The 17,500-nt window shown below is 39.4% G+C and overlaps 1 protein-coding gene across 2 annotated transcripts in view; it reads right to left on the reverse strand.

The window, feature by feature from the left end:
- slc6a6a (solute carrier family 6 member 6a) overlaps positions 1-17,500 on the reverse strand; it is a 28,370-nt gene that overhangs the window by 8,130 nt on the left and 2,740 nt on the right. The window contains exons 2-5 of one of the 2 annotated variants that reach the window (XM_053625748.1): positions 11,939-12,127; positions 8,096-8,325; positions 5,935-6,069; positions 1,581-1,815 (exon numbers count right to left, since the gene is read on the reverse strand). In XM_053625748.1, the coding sequence (XP_053481723.1) occupies positions 1,581-1,815; positions 5,935-6,069; positions 8,096-8,325; positions 11,939-11,946 (608 nt within the window). In that variant the 5' untranslated portion in view covers positions 11,947-12,127. The remainder of the gene's footprint in view (positions 1-1,580; positions 1,816-5,934; positions 6,070-8,095; positions 8,326-11,938; positions 12,128-17,500) is intronic. The other variant, XM_053625749.1, reaches the window with a different exon arrangement.

Consider the following 17,500-nt stretch of genomic DNA (forward strand, 5'->3'; position numbering starts at 1 on the left):
CACTGGACCCCATGCAATTCACGTATCGTCCCAACCACTCAACAGATGACGCCATTGCTACCACCCTACATCTGGCCCTCATCCACCTGGACTAAAAGGACACCTATGCTCAAATGCTGTTCATAGACTTCCGTTCAGCATTCAACACAATCATTCCTCAGCACCTGATTGGAAAGCTGAACCTGCTGGGCTTGAACACCTCCCTCTGCAACTGGATCCTGGCCTTCCTGACTAGGAGACCTCAGTCAGTCCGGATCTAGAACAGCACCTCCAGTATCACCACACTAAGCACAATGGCCCCCCAGGACCGTGTGTTCAGTCCACTGCTGACTCACGACTGTGCAGCAACGCACAGCTCCAATCACAACAAGTTCGCCGATAACACAAACGTGTTGGGTCTCATCGGCAAGAACGACGAGTCAGCATACAGAGAGGAGATGCAGCGACTAACAGACTGGTGTCAAGCCAACAACCTGTCTCTGAACGTGGACAAAACAGACGTGATGGTTGTTGACCACTCTCCACTGAACATCGACGGCTCCTCTGTGGAGATCTTCAAGAGCACCAAATTCCTTGGTGTTCACCTGGCGGAGAACCTCACCTGGTCCCTCAACACCAGCTCCACAACTAAGAAAGCCCAGCAGCGTCTCTAATTTCTGCGAGGTCTGAAAAACCCCCATCTCCCACCCCTCATCCTCACAACTACAGAGGAACCATTGAGACCATCCTGAGCAGCTGCATCACTGTCTGGTTTGGAAATTCCACCATATCGGATCGCAAGGCGATCTAAGAAGATGAGAAGATCATCGGGGTCTCCATCCTAGACATTTACACCACACACTGCATCCGCAAATCCACCAGGATTGTTGAAGACCCCACACGCCCCTCACACATACTCTTCACTCTCCTGCCATCTGGAAAAAGGTACCGAAGCATTCGGGCCCTCACGGCCAGACCGTCTAACAGTTTTTTCCCCCAAGCCATCAGACTCATCAATACTCAGAGACTGGACTGACACACACACACACACACACATATTGAACTGAACACCATCCCACACCACCTCCAATTTCTGTACTGACTACCTGTACTTTTGCTGCTAACTTATATAAAAAATATCATATTTAATTTCTTGTCACTATTATGCTCTTTACCTGGCTGCTATGTCCATATATGGTGTAAGCTAATCTGTTGTATACTATGTCCTAGTATGTTATGTTTACATTTACAGCATCTTTTTGCACTACCTGTTATATCGGACACTTTCACATCAGAACCGTGTACTGGTTGGCGCTACACTGTCACTTACCATGCCCATTATCCTGTTTTAGTAGTACTCTACTGTCTTGTGTTGTTTGCACACGTTTGCACGTGCACTTTATGTAGAATGTGTAGGTCTTATTTAGTTTCGTGTCGTCTCATGTAGTTAGTGTTTTGTTTTATGTAGCACCGTGGTGCTACATAAAACACCACCGTGTACCAGCTGTATATGGTTGACATGACAATAAAAGCCACTTGACTTGACTTAATTAAAACCCTTAAAGATGGTGTGTGTGTGTGATGTTGGCACGTGCACTCACTCCCAGAACTCAGTCACGGGCGAGGTGAAGTTGGTGACGTTGGCCGAGAGCCAGAGGGTTTTGTTCTTGCGGATGGTGTCCTCCACACAGTTGGGGGTGTTCCAGCTGTGGTGACAGCGTGCCCACGGCAGCTCTCTCTGCAAACACTGCAGCAGGTAATACAAACCCCAAGCCAGGATCACGATGTAGTAGATGTTCAGCAGGGACACGATCACAATGGATGCGTAGCCAATTCCTGACACACACACAATATTAGTGAAGAGCTAATATTACATTTTGTGCATGATGGGATCTGCCTTTGTGTTGCATTTTATATCTTACAGCTTTATAGTGTCACATTACAACTCTCAGGTTTTTCATTATATATATATATATATATATATATATATATATATATATATATATATATATATATATATATATATATATATATACCAATCTAGGATGTTCTGGATACAGAACCTATCTGTGTCCAGTGGTACTCAAGGGAAAATGGTTACCATGTTACCACCATCGCCATCTACTGTGTTGGAGTGGTATTGAGAGTAGATTGCTTCAGGTTGCTGTTCTGTTTTGGTTTTTTTCTTTAAAAAAAAAGTAAGTGCTTTAAATTAAAGCAAAGAGTTATTTTTAGACTTAAAAAGGACAATAGTTATGCTAGGGTGAAATGTAAAGCTTGCTACCAGTTGCTACCAGACAGCTTCTATTATAAGTCTATTGTTTTTCTTAGTACAGTATATTAATGGCTAAACATACTACTAACATACTAATCACAAACCCATTAAACAATGCAGTAAAAAAAAAAAAAAAAAAAACCCAAAAAACCCCAAAACAATATTTTGATTAATTTCTGAGAATGGCTAGGAAAATGTAGCTGAGCAACAGTAACTAGCTTGGAGGCTAGTTAGCTGGCTAGCTAGCACTCCACAAGTAAATGTGTACAATTTCTGAATGTACTCTTAAAGCTACATGTGCAGAAATGTAAGCAGTTCGTTTCAAATTCATTTCAAAATAATAATTGTTGGCTAATTATTATTATTATTATTACTATTATTATTATTATTATTATTATTATTATTATTATTATTATTATTATTACAATGAACAAATCCTTCAGATGCAGTTTCATTTTCGAACTGCTAACCCCTGTTTGCATCCTGATGCCATTTTATACACTCTGGCATGAGACATGAGACACTCTGGTCTTCTGGTAGACATCCAAGAGCATGATTCTTATAAAATGTGCTTTAACAGTTTGCGCTGATGCTGTGCATTGCAGTATGTAATTTTAAGTACCCCCATTTTTAAAAAAATTATTTCCACTGTCATGTGAACTGTCTAGTAACTGAGTGCTTTTGCTAAATTTAGCTACGCTTCCTACGCTACCCAGGTACCAAGCATACCAGTGCAGGACATATGAGTGTAGCTTGAAATTGACCAAAAGCAACTGTTACAGAATCACAAGTCATTACTCAAGCCAGATAACCACCATTTTGAAAAAAAAACAAAAAAAACCACAAACCCTAGATCTAGGTAGTTGCATCTCTACTGGAGTGTTCACACGGCATTCTTTAGTAGTGTCTAATCCTTTCAACACAGATAGTTCTGTTTGGTCAGCTTCATACAAATTAAACCAACTGCCGAGAAGAAAGTCAAATAAGACCATGAAGCTCCTCCATTGTTAATACTACTGTTTACTGTGTGTCTCATGGAAATTATTTCAGCACGCCTTCTACTTTCATTTGATGGAAAACACGGGTGTTTGTTCTGGATATTGTTTGGTGGAGCAACGGAAGAGCATTCATCATCGTTGGGAGATCGCAAGCTCGAATCCTGACGATGCCATGGACATCCGTAGCTGGGAGTGCTCTCTGGGTGGGAAGGATGGCATTATTTTCTCCGCTTTTGATCAAAATGACACTAAAAGATCGTGGGATTCTGTGAGCCCATGGAGCTACGCAGTTAGCACTTTCCTGTTGTTTCCCCATGACACTGCATAAACAATAGATTGAAGAGAGAAACTACACACGTCTTTTGGTATGTGGTGGGAGCTAGTTGGTAGGAATTGGCAATGCCAAATTGGGAGAAAATTGGTTAAAAAAAAATAAAAACAGAACATGTGACATTATAATCTAATCTGGACACTTTATATCCCAGTTCAGAGTGACCCCAATATGTCCAACAAATGTCGGGTGTGGACATTGGAATTCTGCAGTGTTCTCTTCATGTTCACACATGTTCATGCGGCTTATCGGGTCCTTTTTGCGAAAAGCCAACTAGCAACATTACAACGACAGTATCCACTGGAGAAGATTGATTCAGGGAGTCCTGGCCTTTAAAAAGCAGGTTCCCTGACTCTAATCCTGGAGAGCTGGAGACTCACTTGGGTTATAGGCTATCATCGTGCTGAATCGGACATGCGTACGGGATGATCACTGACGAGCCGAGTCAAGGTCAAGTTTAAGGGCATTGAAGTGTAAGATCAGGTCAGCAATACGGAGTTCTCCAAAGCCATGTGGCGGGCGCGCCACCAGCAGGCGCCAAGTTCGTTAATAACCTTGCCACAGCTGCACCTTTTATTTTCAGCTCGCATGGTGGTGTCTACTAACGAGCACCAGCCTTCCTGCCCTGTCGACCTCTAAACGTTTTTGTGGAATTGAGGGCAGCCAAAAGGCACTGGGCCAGGTATAATTGCAACAGCTGACTCTAATCCAAAGTGCATGATTTTGTGTGTGCATGTACAGTATGTGTGCGTGCGAGTGAGCGAGTCTGGGTGTGTGGGTGTGTGCGAGTCTGTGAGGATGTTCAGCTGCTCCAAGCTTCCATGACGTTCGTGGGGTAAAAGCTACAAACCCCCGTGCAATCAAAAGGGGATTCCAGGAGTGATACAGGAACACGCAACTCTGCTCACACGCACGTCCACCCTTTTTTTGCCAGGAGAACGTGTTTGTGAAAAAAATATGTGCACACTTTTGTTTTTTTCCAAGGTTAATAAGGTTATTAGTGTTTTGTACACGTGCGTGAGTGTGCACAAGGACAATATATAAAGAGCTTAGGAGCTTAGAAATCATTATGTTCTCCATAATACACCCACATTTTCGGTCTCTCACTCTTATTCACGCTGCAAACAGATGAGATCCAATCGGCCAATGTATCTTAGTCATCGCTGGCTGCTGTTGCCATGGCAATTCAGATTCCAAAATGTCCTGACTAGTGGAGTTTGGGCGTTAGTCAGCGTGTGTGTGTGTGTGCACTGCTGATACAGGGCAAGCGCAGAGACAATACTATAGTAATAACCATGTGTGTGTGTGTTATATATTTATGTATTACATAAATGGGTCAAGGGTTCAAAGACCTATGTCCATCCATCCATCCATCCATTTTGTGTACCACTTATCCTACACAGGGTCCCAGGGAGCTTGGAGTCTACCCCAGAAGACACCATGGACGGGGGTACCCAGCGCTGGGCGCAATCGCACACACACACATTCACACACTACAGACCATTTGGAAATCCAGTCAACCTACATCCCATATCTTTGGACTGGGGGAGGAAACTCAGCACACACAGGGCGGAGCTGGGATTCGAACCCCCAACCCTGACCCCCAACTACAGAGTGTACCATGTAGTGTGTGTTGAGTTACTCTGCTCTGAGCACACCTCTTATCGCAACCAAACGCAAACAGTGTGCCTCCTATTTGGTATTGGTATTCCTTTAGAATACATTATCTGATCAGTCTGAATAACGCATTCGTATTCGGTTATATCAGTAATGTGCATGCGAAAACTCCAGGATGAAAGTATACGCAAGGTGGTGGAAGGAATCATCTGACAAATGTGTGTATATAAAACGCAACACTACTGAGAGTTCATTCTAAAGAAAGAACAGCATCACCTGCTGCTGCCTAGAAACCAAAACTGCCCCAGTGACACAGCTCACACTGCTTAGGCACTGAAAGCAGGTCACCCACACGTACATCACAACAACAAACAATGCCTACTGGTTCTGGTGGCGATTTCCTAACTGAAATAATCTAATCAGTGCTTGTTTGCTAATCTGGATGTTTGATTGGATGGTTATATCACCAGTTTATCGCACACCGAACACGTCACACCACTGCCGTTATTATTACAGGAAATGATTTCTGATCTCTACTGAGATTATGATTACACAGCTGACCTATTTTAGACGTGTGTGTCATGTTGAATCAGAAATCTCACGCATTCATTAAAATATGTTGCCAAACTGTACTGTAGTACATCTCACTGTTTCTCTCTCTCTCTCTCTCTCACTCCCTGTCTTGTTCTTTCTGTCTCCTCCTGTGATTTGGAGTCTGTGGATCTTTCTCTCACCAGTGAAGATGGGGCAGAGTTTCTCCCAGCAGGTGATCCCTCCTTCAGAGGTGAACTGGCCCAGCGCCACCTCCAGGAAGAACACGGGAAGTCCTCCACCAAACAGGAAGATGAAATATGGGATGAGAAATGCACCTGAGAGGGAGAGAGGGAGAGAGAGAGAGAGAGAGAGAGAGAGAGAAATCAGAGACAGGCTTTGGATAGTTAGATAGGTGAACAGTATAGGTTTGCAAAAACAATCAGTGAGAGGAAGACTAGCATTACAATAAGGGACCAAAAAAAGTTGGTTCAGATTTAGATTTAGAAAAAATGATTCTATAAAACAATTCTAGTTGGACTTCTGAATCGATTCTCCATAACAAAATGTTCTATGTAAAATCTGAATTAATCAATGTTATAGCAAAACGTCCTATTTAGATTTTGAATAAGCGAATTCTATAGCAAATTCTAACAAAATGTCCTGTTTAGACTCTAAATCAGAATCGATTCTATAACAAAGTTCTAATTAGAGTCTGAATCTATTTATAACAAATTCTATAGCAAAGCATTCTATTTAGATTTTGAAGAAGAGTCAATTCTATAGCAAATTCTACAGCACATTCTGTTTAGATTCTGAATCAGAATCGATTCTATAGCAAATTCTATAGCACATTCTATCTAGATTCGGAATCAGAATCGATTCTATAGCAAATTCTATAGCACATTCTATTTAGATTCTGAATCAGAATCCATTCTATAGCAAATTCTATAGCACATTCTATCTACATTCTGAATCAGAATCGATTCTATAACAAATTCTATAGCAAAAGATTCTATTTAGATTCTGAATCAGAATCGATTCTATAACACATTCTATAGCAAAACATTCTATTTAGATTCTGAATCTATTCTATAACAAATTCTATAGCAAAACATTTTATTTAGATTCTGAATCAGAATCGATTCTATAACAAATTCTATAGCAAAACATTCTATTTAGATTCTGAATTAGAATCGATTCTATAACACATTCTATAGCAAAACATTCTATTTAGATTCTGAATCTATTCTATAACAAATTCTATAGCAAAACATTTTATTTAGATTCTGAATCAGAATCGATTCTATAACAAATTCTATAGCAAATTGTTCTATTTAGATTTTGAATAAGACTCAATTCTGTAAGAAAAAAAAATCTATTTAGAATCGAAATCAGAATCGACTCTGTAACAAAATGTTCTATTTAGATTCTGAATCATTAGAATCAATTCTATGACACAGGCCGTCTTCAGAATCGCTTTGATCAAAGATGAAGAAGTCAGTGGCAATCCAATCAATGTTAATTTTTCGAAAAGTAACTGTTTGAGTGAAACAGAAAAAAGGGAAAGAATTGAATTCAATCAAAACCTTTAGCTTCAATATTTTATCATGTAAAACTCCTTCTGTGTGTAAATAATAAAAAAAAAAAACATTTGATACAATTATTATCAAAGTGTAAGAACAAATAATTACATATGGTTGGAGTTACATTACACTGCTTCACATAGTTGTATCTTTTAAATAATAATAATAATAATTGAACCAGAAAGAAGTAACAAGAGCTTAACATAATGACACAGTGTAAGGATGAGGTACGGATGGTATTAGGGATGCTGGGGACTGAATTTTGTCCCCATATGGCCGTCCACTCATTCCTTTCACATCAAGGTGAAAGGAATGAGTATTTTTAGATCATGTTTACACCACAGAGTTTGGAAAAGACCTGGCATCATTAACTTTATTTATGAAAAACAAAGGGAGCTCTGTGTCACTTCTCAAAAACACAAGTCACCTTTGTGATTCTCAGATCATAGGGGAACAGGGTGAGAAAACACACCCACACCCACACACACACACACACACACACAACATCTATACAGTACGAGACACACACACATCCATATGACAGACACAGATACATGCATGCATATTACACACACACATCTATGATACACACAGATACACACATCTATATGACACACTCATGAAAAAAGATACATAGTAACAAACATTTCAATAATTCTACAGTTAATTAGACAAAATATCTATATGTTCACAAGACAGAAACACAATTATAGCGTGGCAATATATTACTAATAAAGATGTTTTAAAATGACATCAAAAGTCACTCATAAACACTAACCTCCACCGTTCTTGTAGCAGAGGTACGGGAAACGCCAGACGTTCCCCAATCCAACAAAGCCGCCGGCTACGGAGAGCAGGAAGTCCAGTTTGCTGGCCCATTTCTCCCTCTGTGGAGGTTTTCCCTCTGCCTCGTCCTCTGGCCGCGTGCCTGGACTTTTACCTGGAGACGGCTTTAGCGTGTCCTTATGGAAATCCTTCAGACATTGAAGCTTCTCTTTCTGTGCCATACTAGGGACAGAGAGAGAAATCATCAAGTCACGCTACAGTCAGCTTCTGAGTGTACAATCGCGCAAGTATTAGAGTGGGGTCATTTATATATTCATTTCCGTATTATCTGGTCATATTATGCATATTTCCCACAGTCCAAGACCTATTTTTTCCAAACAAAAAAGTAAGAGCATATAGAAAGCCAAAACTCCCAAATCCACCAAGAGGATATGAAAAACAAACAGAAGAAAAAGAAATTATAAATGAGCAAAGCACAGGTTAAGCTGTGAACAAAAGGTGCTACAAAATAGTGGTGAGAGTCTCCTTCAGACCAAAGACAAAGCCTGAGAGAAGCCCAATCACTGAAAGTCTGGAGGTCTGGACTGAAGGTGGACTTGCTGACTGGCAGTGGTGATGTAGGATGAGGTCAGATATCAGAGGTCATTGGAAGGATATCAGATGCATTTTTTTCAGTTGACACATTGCTTGGTGAGGAACTGAAGAAGCTTACAGCAGTGAGCTCTTCCTGAGTTTGTGATGAATTTCCATCCCGTGTAAATTTGTTTTTGACAGCCAGTTCTGCAGTGAACAAATAATGGTTGCCATCATGATGAAGGGTTGGCTTGTTAGCGTAATATAAAAGCCCAACATATGAAGGGAAGCTTAGTGTTATTAATGTTACGCTTGAGGAAGCTTTGCTATATTTCTTGCTGGAATTGCAGAATTTTTTGCAATCAAATGACACCTGACAGATGCTACTATAGATAGATTTACTAATCACCAAAGGATCAACTCTATACCCATGTGGCCCTGAATTTTTCCTCAGGGCCCTATGTTTGCAGCGTCCTATATTCCCTGAGACCCACATACATCTTGGGTGTATCTTGGGTACTATGTACCCAGAGTCCTATGCTCCCAGGTTTCTGTGTTCCCAAGGTCTGGTGTCTCTAATGTCTTATGTACTGAGGGTCCTGTGAGGGTCCTCAGAGCTCTATTTACCTAGAGTCCAATATGTCCTTTGTATCGAGACTCCAAAGTACCCACAATCTTTTGTTTAAAGGGCCCTACATTCTCAGGATCCTATGTACCTAGAGTCCCATGCTGCCAGGTTCTTGGGTTCCCAGAGTGCTATGTACCCAGTATTTTTGCAGGGTTCTATATCCCCACAGCCCATTGTTCCCAGATATTCTTATTTAAAATAAGGGTCCTGTGCTCCCTATTTTTAATTTTCAAAATAGCCTTATGCTCCCTAGGAGCTAATGGTTTAGCATATCGTGTGCCTCAATCCTTTATTCCTTACCATAAAAACAAAACTAATGTCTAAACCTCTTATGTTTACAAACCTATACATTCTACGATTATTTTCTGCGCAAATATCCATCGGGTTCGTAAATTAAATAACTTCAAATGCATTCGAAAGCATTTCGTTTCTTGTAAAGTTGATTAACTGCATGGACCTTTGGTGACCCCGTGACCTACAGAGTTCCTCTCATTGGCTAACTGTTGGGTGTTTTAGTTGAAATAAAGATGCAGGGGCGTGCGTCTTATTTCTGAGGAAGTATTTTGAATTCATAAAAATTCTATGAAGACATTATAAACAAATAGTATGGATGTGATTGTAATAACAAGTGCCTGAGGACTGTCCCTAACCCCTAAAGCTAAGTTTGAAGTTATTTTGGATCCTTAGGTCATATTTGTTTGAGGTGATAACATTGGTGTTAACATCATGACTGAAGACTATGACAGTTTTGTAAACAAAAGACTACTAAAAGAGATTATTGATGAGGGTGTTCAGGTTGGAATAGGGAATAACATGACAGACATTAGAGATACATGTTACACATAAACACTTAAGCTAAAATGGACCTTGAGCTATTGTTTGAGTGATGTGCTCTACGTTTTACTGACTAAGTGAACAATTTTATTATGAGTATATGGTGTGGTGAGGCGAGCTGAATAATATTTTCCTATGGAATTAGTTGCTTCTATTTCACAGGTCCAACCCCTGTCAAACTGTAAATTTTCCACTGGTCAAACAACTTTTTTGTTGTTTTTTTTCTTCTAGTAAACAGACGGACAATGGAGATACTACAGCGTGTATCGAGCAACTTTGATACACCAGGCTTAAGTAAGTGAAAAAATGAGGTGCTATGCAAGTGTAGAGTATATTGGATAACATCATCCGAGGATCATCAGGGATGATTGGTTTGATATTGCAGAAAAAGGAAACTTATCCAAAGTTAAAGATTTCTATTTTGGGATGGAAAGTTTGAGGGGAAAGAGAGCAGGACAGGATATAATCAGTATAATCATTCACGTCACCAAATGTGTTTAGTAAGAAGTAAAAACGAGAGCGTGAAAAAGAACTGGTGTAATTCAGGAGCGCAGAATTCAGTCCACTTCAGTATTTCTTACACTGATCATTTATCAGCCTGATGCTGTTATTTGCCTTAAAATCTTGGTAAATAGTGAGAGACCCAACCAAAGGTCATGCAACCAAGGACATGCAAATTGCATGTTGGGAAGCTTTCGAGATGTTAAAATCATTGGGTTACTTCAAACGTAAAGAAAAGTGTTACTATAAACGTAATGTTTTGTTTTACTTCGGGAACACAGTATAGTTTCATTCTATTAGATATTACATAAATATCACATGTTGCAAATGGTCCACATTAAATATTCACATTGTACAATATACTGTAGCTTCCAATTTTCTTCTTCTGGTTTTCTCTGACACTATTGGTCCAAATTTTGCCAATCAGAATGAGGCTGCTGGGAAGATATTACAAAGCCCAACCAACCATCACAGCCTGTATGAATTCAGGTATTTCTGTAATATCTACCAAAATGCTGAAAATGTACAGGATATCACGCTCCTGCGTTACATTTGGCGTATACGGTGGTAAGTGACGATTATGGCATTTAAAGTCAACGTATTCAAAAACGCTTCTTAAAGCTTCTAGAAATACCTTGCTAGTAATAAATGAAATGTCGTGGGACCCAGTTAGCATTATGCCAGTGGAATTATGCTAAAGGTTTCCCATTAGATGTCGTTCGTTTGAAATGTTAGCCATATTTTTACAGGAAATTGCTTGTACTGTTATTGTGGAAATTTAGCTGAGATTTAGCTCAGGATTTAATGTACCAAAGTAACAGGCTATTCTCAGTTACAAAGAGCAACAAAGTCAAGTCTTAGGGGTTCTTATATTTCTCCCAACTGAGAACATGCAAGAGATGAAAGCACTGACATTTCCAAATGGACTTTATTACATTAGCAGTGCGATAGCGCCTGGTGGATTGCTGTTTATTAAGGGTAAATAGGATGACAGTGAATGAGTTCAATCAGCCCTAGGAGGCTAGCAGAGAGATGGAGTGGAAGGAATCCAGAGAGAAATGTAACACCATAGCAAAACCTGGTGATTATCCAGAGAAAATCCCAAAAGAATGTCCTTTTGAAAACTGTACCGTCTGAGCAAGGGGTGGGAGGTCGGGGGGTGGGGGGTGGGGTCGGGGGGTGGGGGGTGGGGTCAGAGAGATCAGCACTCCCGCAGAAACATAAGCAGCTAGGCGGCCTGCTGATCGTGGGACAGAACTGTATCCCGATAACCAACGAAGAAATGGAGCAGAGACTTACTCAGCCATGGTGGCCTGATGGTGGCTGATGATCGACCTATTGGACCAGTTTATACTGTGAGAGCGAGGGCAAACCGACACGGCTGCAGCAGGCAACGGTTAATCCAAGGCAGGAAAACACAAGGCTTCTGCGAGTTTACCAGAGTCAAAACCAGGCTGAAGTTCAGCTCAGAGGAAGGACATCATAATCCTCACACCAGCACAGATGGTGTGAAACATGGCAGTTGCACATAGCGTCATGTGAAACAAAATACAAGACAATCAAAAAATTAGTCGAGGACACTTAAACAGCCGGCTTTCGTGTCACGCAGGCGTCCAAATACGATCAGACACATTATCGTTTTAAGACTAAATACAGTTTTATATTTCTGAAGTCATTTAAAATAAACTCTGGAAGCCGTTTCCAGATCATCAGGCAAAAAGGCATGAAAAAGGACAAGAATTTGTGTAACTTTTTTGTTGAAAATGTTTAGCATTTTCTCTCATTTTTCCATGGATTATTGGTGTGTGTGTGTGTGTGTGTGTGTGTTTTGTGCCAGTATATTTCCATATTACCATTACTGGCTACACTTTCTCACAATTTATTATATTACTATTATAGTGTGTTAGTAAATGTAAATGTAAATATCATCATTTGATACCACATTTGAATTTTTTATTTATTTTTTTTTTCATTTTATATAAATGGTACAGTTAGTAAATAACTAAAGAACTTTCAGGACAAAAATTCACGACATTCAGGACTCTCTTCATGCTCATCGCATGTCATCACAAGCAGACGACATTCGCAGCTAACTTGTTAACATGGACAAACACGGGTCTAGGCTTTTAAACCGAGTTTGCATCTAGAAATCTAGCCTAGAAAAAAAAAAATCACTGAAGCTATCGAGTGGACGCCATCTTCTTCAACTCACTCACTCGTTTAGCTATTCATGCACTGAACAAGAAGGGATTTAACATGACACAGGAAACAGTTGTATAAAAAACATTTTGCCCCAGACTTTTACCTCGGTAACTGCTAACCAAATGCAGTAACATAACAAAACACATAGCAACATGCTGATTCCAGTTATTTGTGTTGTGGTTTTGGAGCTACAAACCATTTAGCTAGCTAGTTAGCATTTAAACGTTGCTCTCTGAATGTAATGTGGGGTCACATTCAACTCTCAAATGAACAACAAGTGAAAGTCGCTAACTTGCTAGCTAATAAGGTTGGGTAATATGACTTTTCGTGAAGTGCGTGAGGAAACAACTTGTTTGAACTACAAACATTCAGCTAGCTAGCTTTGAAATTTCATTGGGCCACATACGTGTAGATCTCTTGCAAACAAATGAACAGTTTAAGTCTGGTCAAACTAGTGAGCTAACCAGGCTGGGTGATATGATTCATGTCAGACATTCTGAGAAAAATGCAGGATTTGTCAGTGCTTTAGTAACTTTTGTGATTTACACGAGCTGTGCGAGGACACGACTTCTTGTTTTCAACTACAAAACAATCGCTAGTCACTTTTTATTTTTTACTTTGTTGCATCAAATGCAACTCTCCTGCAAACCAATGAGTGAAGTGAAAGTCTGATTGAACTAACAAGCTAAGTTGCTAGCTAATAAGACTTGACGTGTTTATTATTCTGCTGAACTGTGTGAGGAAACAATGTGTTTTGAACTGTAAACCTTTAGCTAGCTAGCTGTTGAATTTCGTTGGGCAACATACAACTCTCTTGTAAACAAATGAACAAAGTGGAAGTTTGGACAAACTACCCAGCTAATTTGCTAGCTAAAAAGGCAGGGCAAAAAAACGATTCGCGATAGACATTTTGAGAAAAACACAGGTATCGTTAATACTTCTGGAACACTGACCAAATCAGTTATCACTGAGGTAAGTTAACGGATATTAAAATCCCCCCCTCCCCCACAACCATCAGTTGTTTTGTGTTTTCTTACTAAATTTATTTTATTCATCTTTTTTTTTTTTTTGTAGATTGTAGATTAACAGATTCGCAGGCAATTTACTAGCTAGCAGCAGGCATGGACTGGCCGTTGGGAAGTTCGTGAATTTTCCCTATGGGTCGGTATTGTGAGGGCCGGTCTTTTTAATAATTCTGATAATAAAAGCAGGCTATTAAGTCAAATTATGTGTCAGGTGATCATGACATGAATTCAACTTTGACAAAGGGGGAAAACCTTTAGAAATAAATAGTTTCATCGTTTTACATATCAGCCCAACACATACAATACAAATGAACAGATCGTGTGTGTTTTTTAAATTTATTTATTAATGATTCGTTCATCGAGAAACGTGGGTCAGTTCGAATTTGGTGTATCAAATTCAGCAAATTCCTGGGCTGCTTTTTTTTTTTTTAAATTTTTTTGCCAATCTGCCTCTGGCTAGCAGGACAAAAAAAGGGTTAGCTGCAATATTACATGCTAAACAGGCTAGACAGCCATCTTGTATCATTACACATATGACTTCCAGATATTCCTCGTTTGGCTCATCACTCTCGGACCCCGACAGAACTAGATCTATCCCTAAGGATACATAGCTGTATGTTATATCCTTATTACAACAGCTGATATTTCATCTTTCTTAAAGGATACGCAAGGACAGTGATGATAATGTAGATGGAACATAAAATGAGCATGGATTTGATTTAAGCTTACAGACCTGCAAGAGAAAAAAGCAGTAAACCTACTTAGGGTGGCTTTCCTACAGCATTACATAAACCATAAATTACTGGAGGGATTACCAGAACCCCATGTCGTTTTCAAGTCAAATGAACCCCTCGAGGTTAGCAGGTTCACTCCGTGTCAGGATGTGGGATTTTCAACTTAGACCTATTCATAAAGGCCAGCGCCACAGTGCTGTTGATTTATTCTTTATGTAATCTACAGAGACATGTCATGTGGCTTAAGAGCAGTTAAGTACATGAACATTCTGTAAAATGATGTTTATGCTGGCCTGACCTTTAATCAAGGTTGTAAAACATTAACAGAGTTATATCGTAGGTAGTATTATTAAATGTGCTGCGCTGTCGCTTTATGGTGCGGTACTTTGGCAAATGTTTTGCCTTTATAGTGGCAATAGCTTGGGTTTTAAAGTGCGTATTAGATTTTATTGCATAATGGCTCTCTATAGCCAAAACAGCGTGCCTACTAAGGCTTTATCTTTTCTTAGTTGCACTCTGAGCAAGGCATAAAAAGAATCAGCTCTCCCTCCTTTTGAGTAGACCATTTTAATTGCACTATGAGGGACAATTTTACTTTGTTGAATAGAACAAAAAATTCAGCGCAAAATAAAAAAAAAAAGCGCCCAGTGTTAGGTGTTTAATTAACACCTAATTGAACATGGGAATTTTTGCTCCGGAGAAAACGAATGTATCTGATTATTACAATCTCATCTGAGTAAGAACAGACTAGAGGCCATGTAGTGACGTATCAGAGCAGATTAAAATAGCTCCGGTTTTGTGTCAGGCATTTGGCCTTGTATGCCTTTCCCTTGGCTAAACATCAAGATAAAGTGTCAATGTAGGATTGTTTATTGAGTTATGTGTCTTGTGTTTGTAATGTAAAATCAGACACTACAGTCACACCTTTTGCAAAAATATTTTTACTTAAATCATCCAGAGTACATTTTATATGTCCAACCACTGCTATATTTCTTTATGATTTTCACATGAGCACACTGCGATTTAGGGATGTGTCGTTTACAAACGATTCACTCCCCTGAACAAATCGTTTAGGTGAATCTTCTGTGAAAGATTAACAGCTATAGCTGATGAAGAACCGACTTTAAATATATCAACTACAGTGTTTATTATATATAGGCCAGGTTAAGGTGCACTGATTATCCTCAGTTTGTGTTCACTGGATTAAGATTCTTACCGTGTTCACACACGTATCACTTTAGGTGTGTAGCAACTTCTACTGTTGTTGTTTATGGGTGTACACTGTCCAGCTCTTCTTTTTTTTAAAATGTTATTTCTTAATGACAAACGTAGTAGTAGCTATATATAAATCCAAAACTTAACCATTTAAACACATATTAAATAATGCAGTAATCAGTGTGAAACTGGTTTGTTTGATTTACATGCTATGTGCTACTCTTCATACTAGCTTCACTGACAGATCAGCAAAGCAAGCTGCACTCACCAGAGACACCAATAATCTCTACTACTTCTTTCCTTTATTTTTCTTCATAATGTCTCTATACACATTGAACGAGAAGTCGTACTGTATATGTAGGAGTTTTTCTTCCATTCTGATTTAAGGGAATCATTTAGTTCAATCGTGTCGTGCATGTACATACCACCTTTCGCTTTGTCACTTGCTCGTGTGAATGTCGGGTTAAACTTAAGCTCAGATACGAAGGTAATAAACTCTGGTGCAAAAAAGGTGCAAATGCTTGCCAATGTGGTCCTTATACATGCGTCTTTTTGTACCCTTAGCAAGCGAATCATAATGCCAAAGGAACATGATTAAGGTGCATAATTGGGCCTTAAGGGCCACTGTTGTGCCTTTGAGGGCTCGTCTAAATAGTTTATACCCTGGGAACAAAAATGTAGCAGCGCAGCTCCTTATTAACGGACAATAATTTGTTAACCTGTTAAAGTTGAAGGACACGTCAACAGGTCCAGAGCCGGATTTTTTTTATTATTATTATTATTATTATTATTATTATTTTGGGGTTTTTTACGCGTGTAAAACTACACACCCTACCCTTTGCTTTTAGTTTCACTGTAGTTACTCAATCATTCACAGTAGGCTAGTTTCTGAATAATATGCTTTAAGGTGAATAAATAAATAATAGCAACAATGAGGCTTTAAGGGATTCGAATACTTAATATCATTCTTACTTTTTAGGATTTATGTACTATTGGCTATTATATTAAACGATTGCATATCTACAGATTAAAATATTATGACCAGCCATACAGTATAAGCACTTGTTTTTGTTTGTGTGGTTTGTGGTGTTGGAGGCGAATCGGCAGATGATTCGGAACGAATCATTTCAGTGAACCGAATTGAACGATTCGAATCTTTGTCGAGAATCATTAAAGGAGAAGGAGCCGGGTTTTTTTTTTTGTTTTTGTTTTTTTTTTTAAATCAAATCGGGGTTATTCTTCAGCCTGAATTAAACTGTCACACATATCACGGGCATGCTGGGTCCTATACAGCATGATACAAAAAGAGTACTAAATAGTACCCCATGTCAAAACAATGCCGTATCTACAGCAGCTCATTTAGGATAAACAATACCGGTGTGAGTTTAAACAGCCATCAGGCCGCATCCCAAATATCCCCCTAATACCCAGACAAGTCCACTACATAGGTTGTGCAACAAGGGTTTTTAGAGACTACGAAGTGCGCTATTTATTCACTAGGGATTTATTTGGGATACATTCTTTATTAACGGGCTCCAGACACACCGGCAGGCGTCAAACACAAAAGATCCTGGTGAGTGTGTGTGTGTGTTTGTGTGTGTGTTAGTTCTTTTTAAAAAGCACCACAATACATTTTTATACCCAGACGACACTTTGTGTTCACGAGGCACGCAATGCATCTTTAG

This window comes from Ictalurus furcatus, chromosome 5, assembly GCF_023375685.1.
Source record: "Ictalurus furcatus strain D&B chromosome 5, Billie_1.0, whole genome shotgun sequence".
Lineage (NCBI taxonomy): Eukaryota > Metazoa > Chordata > Actinopteri > Siluriformes > Ictaluridae > Ictalurus > Ictalurus furcatus.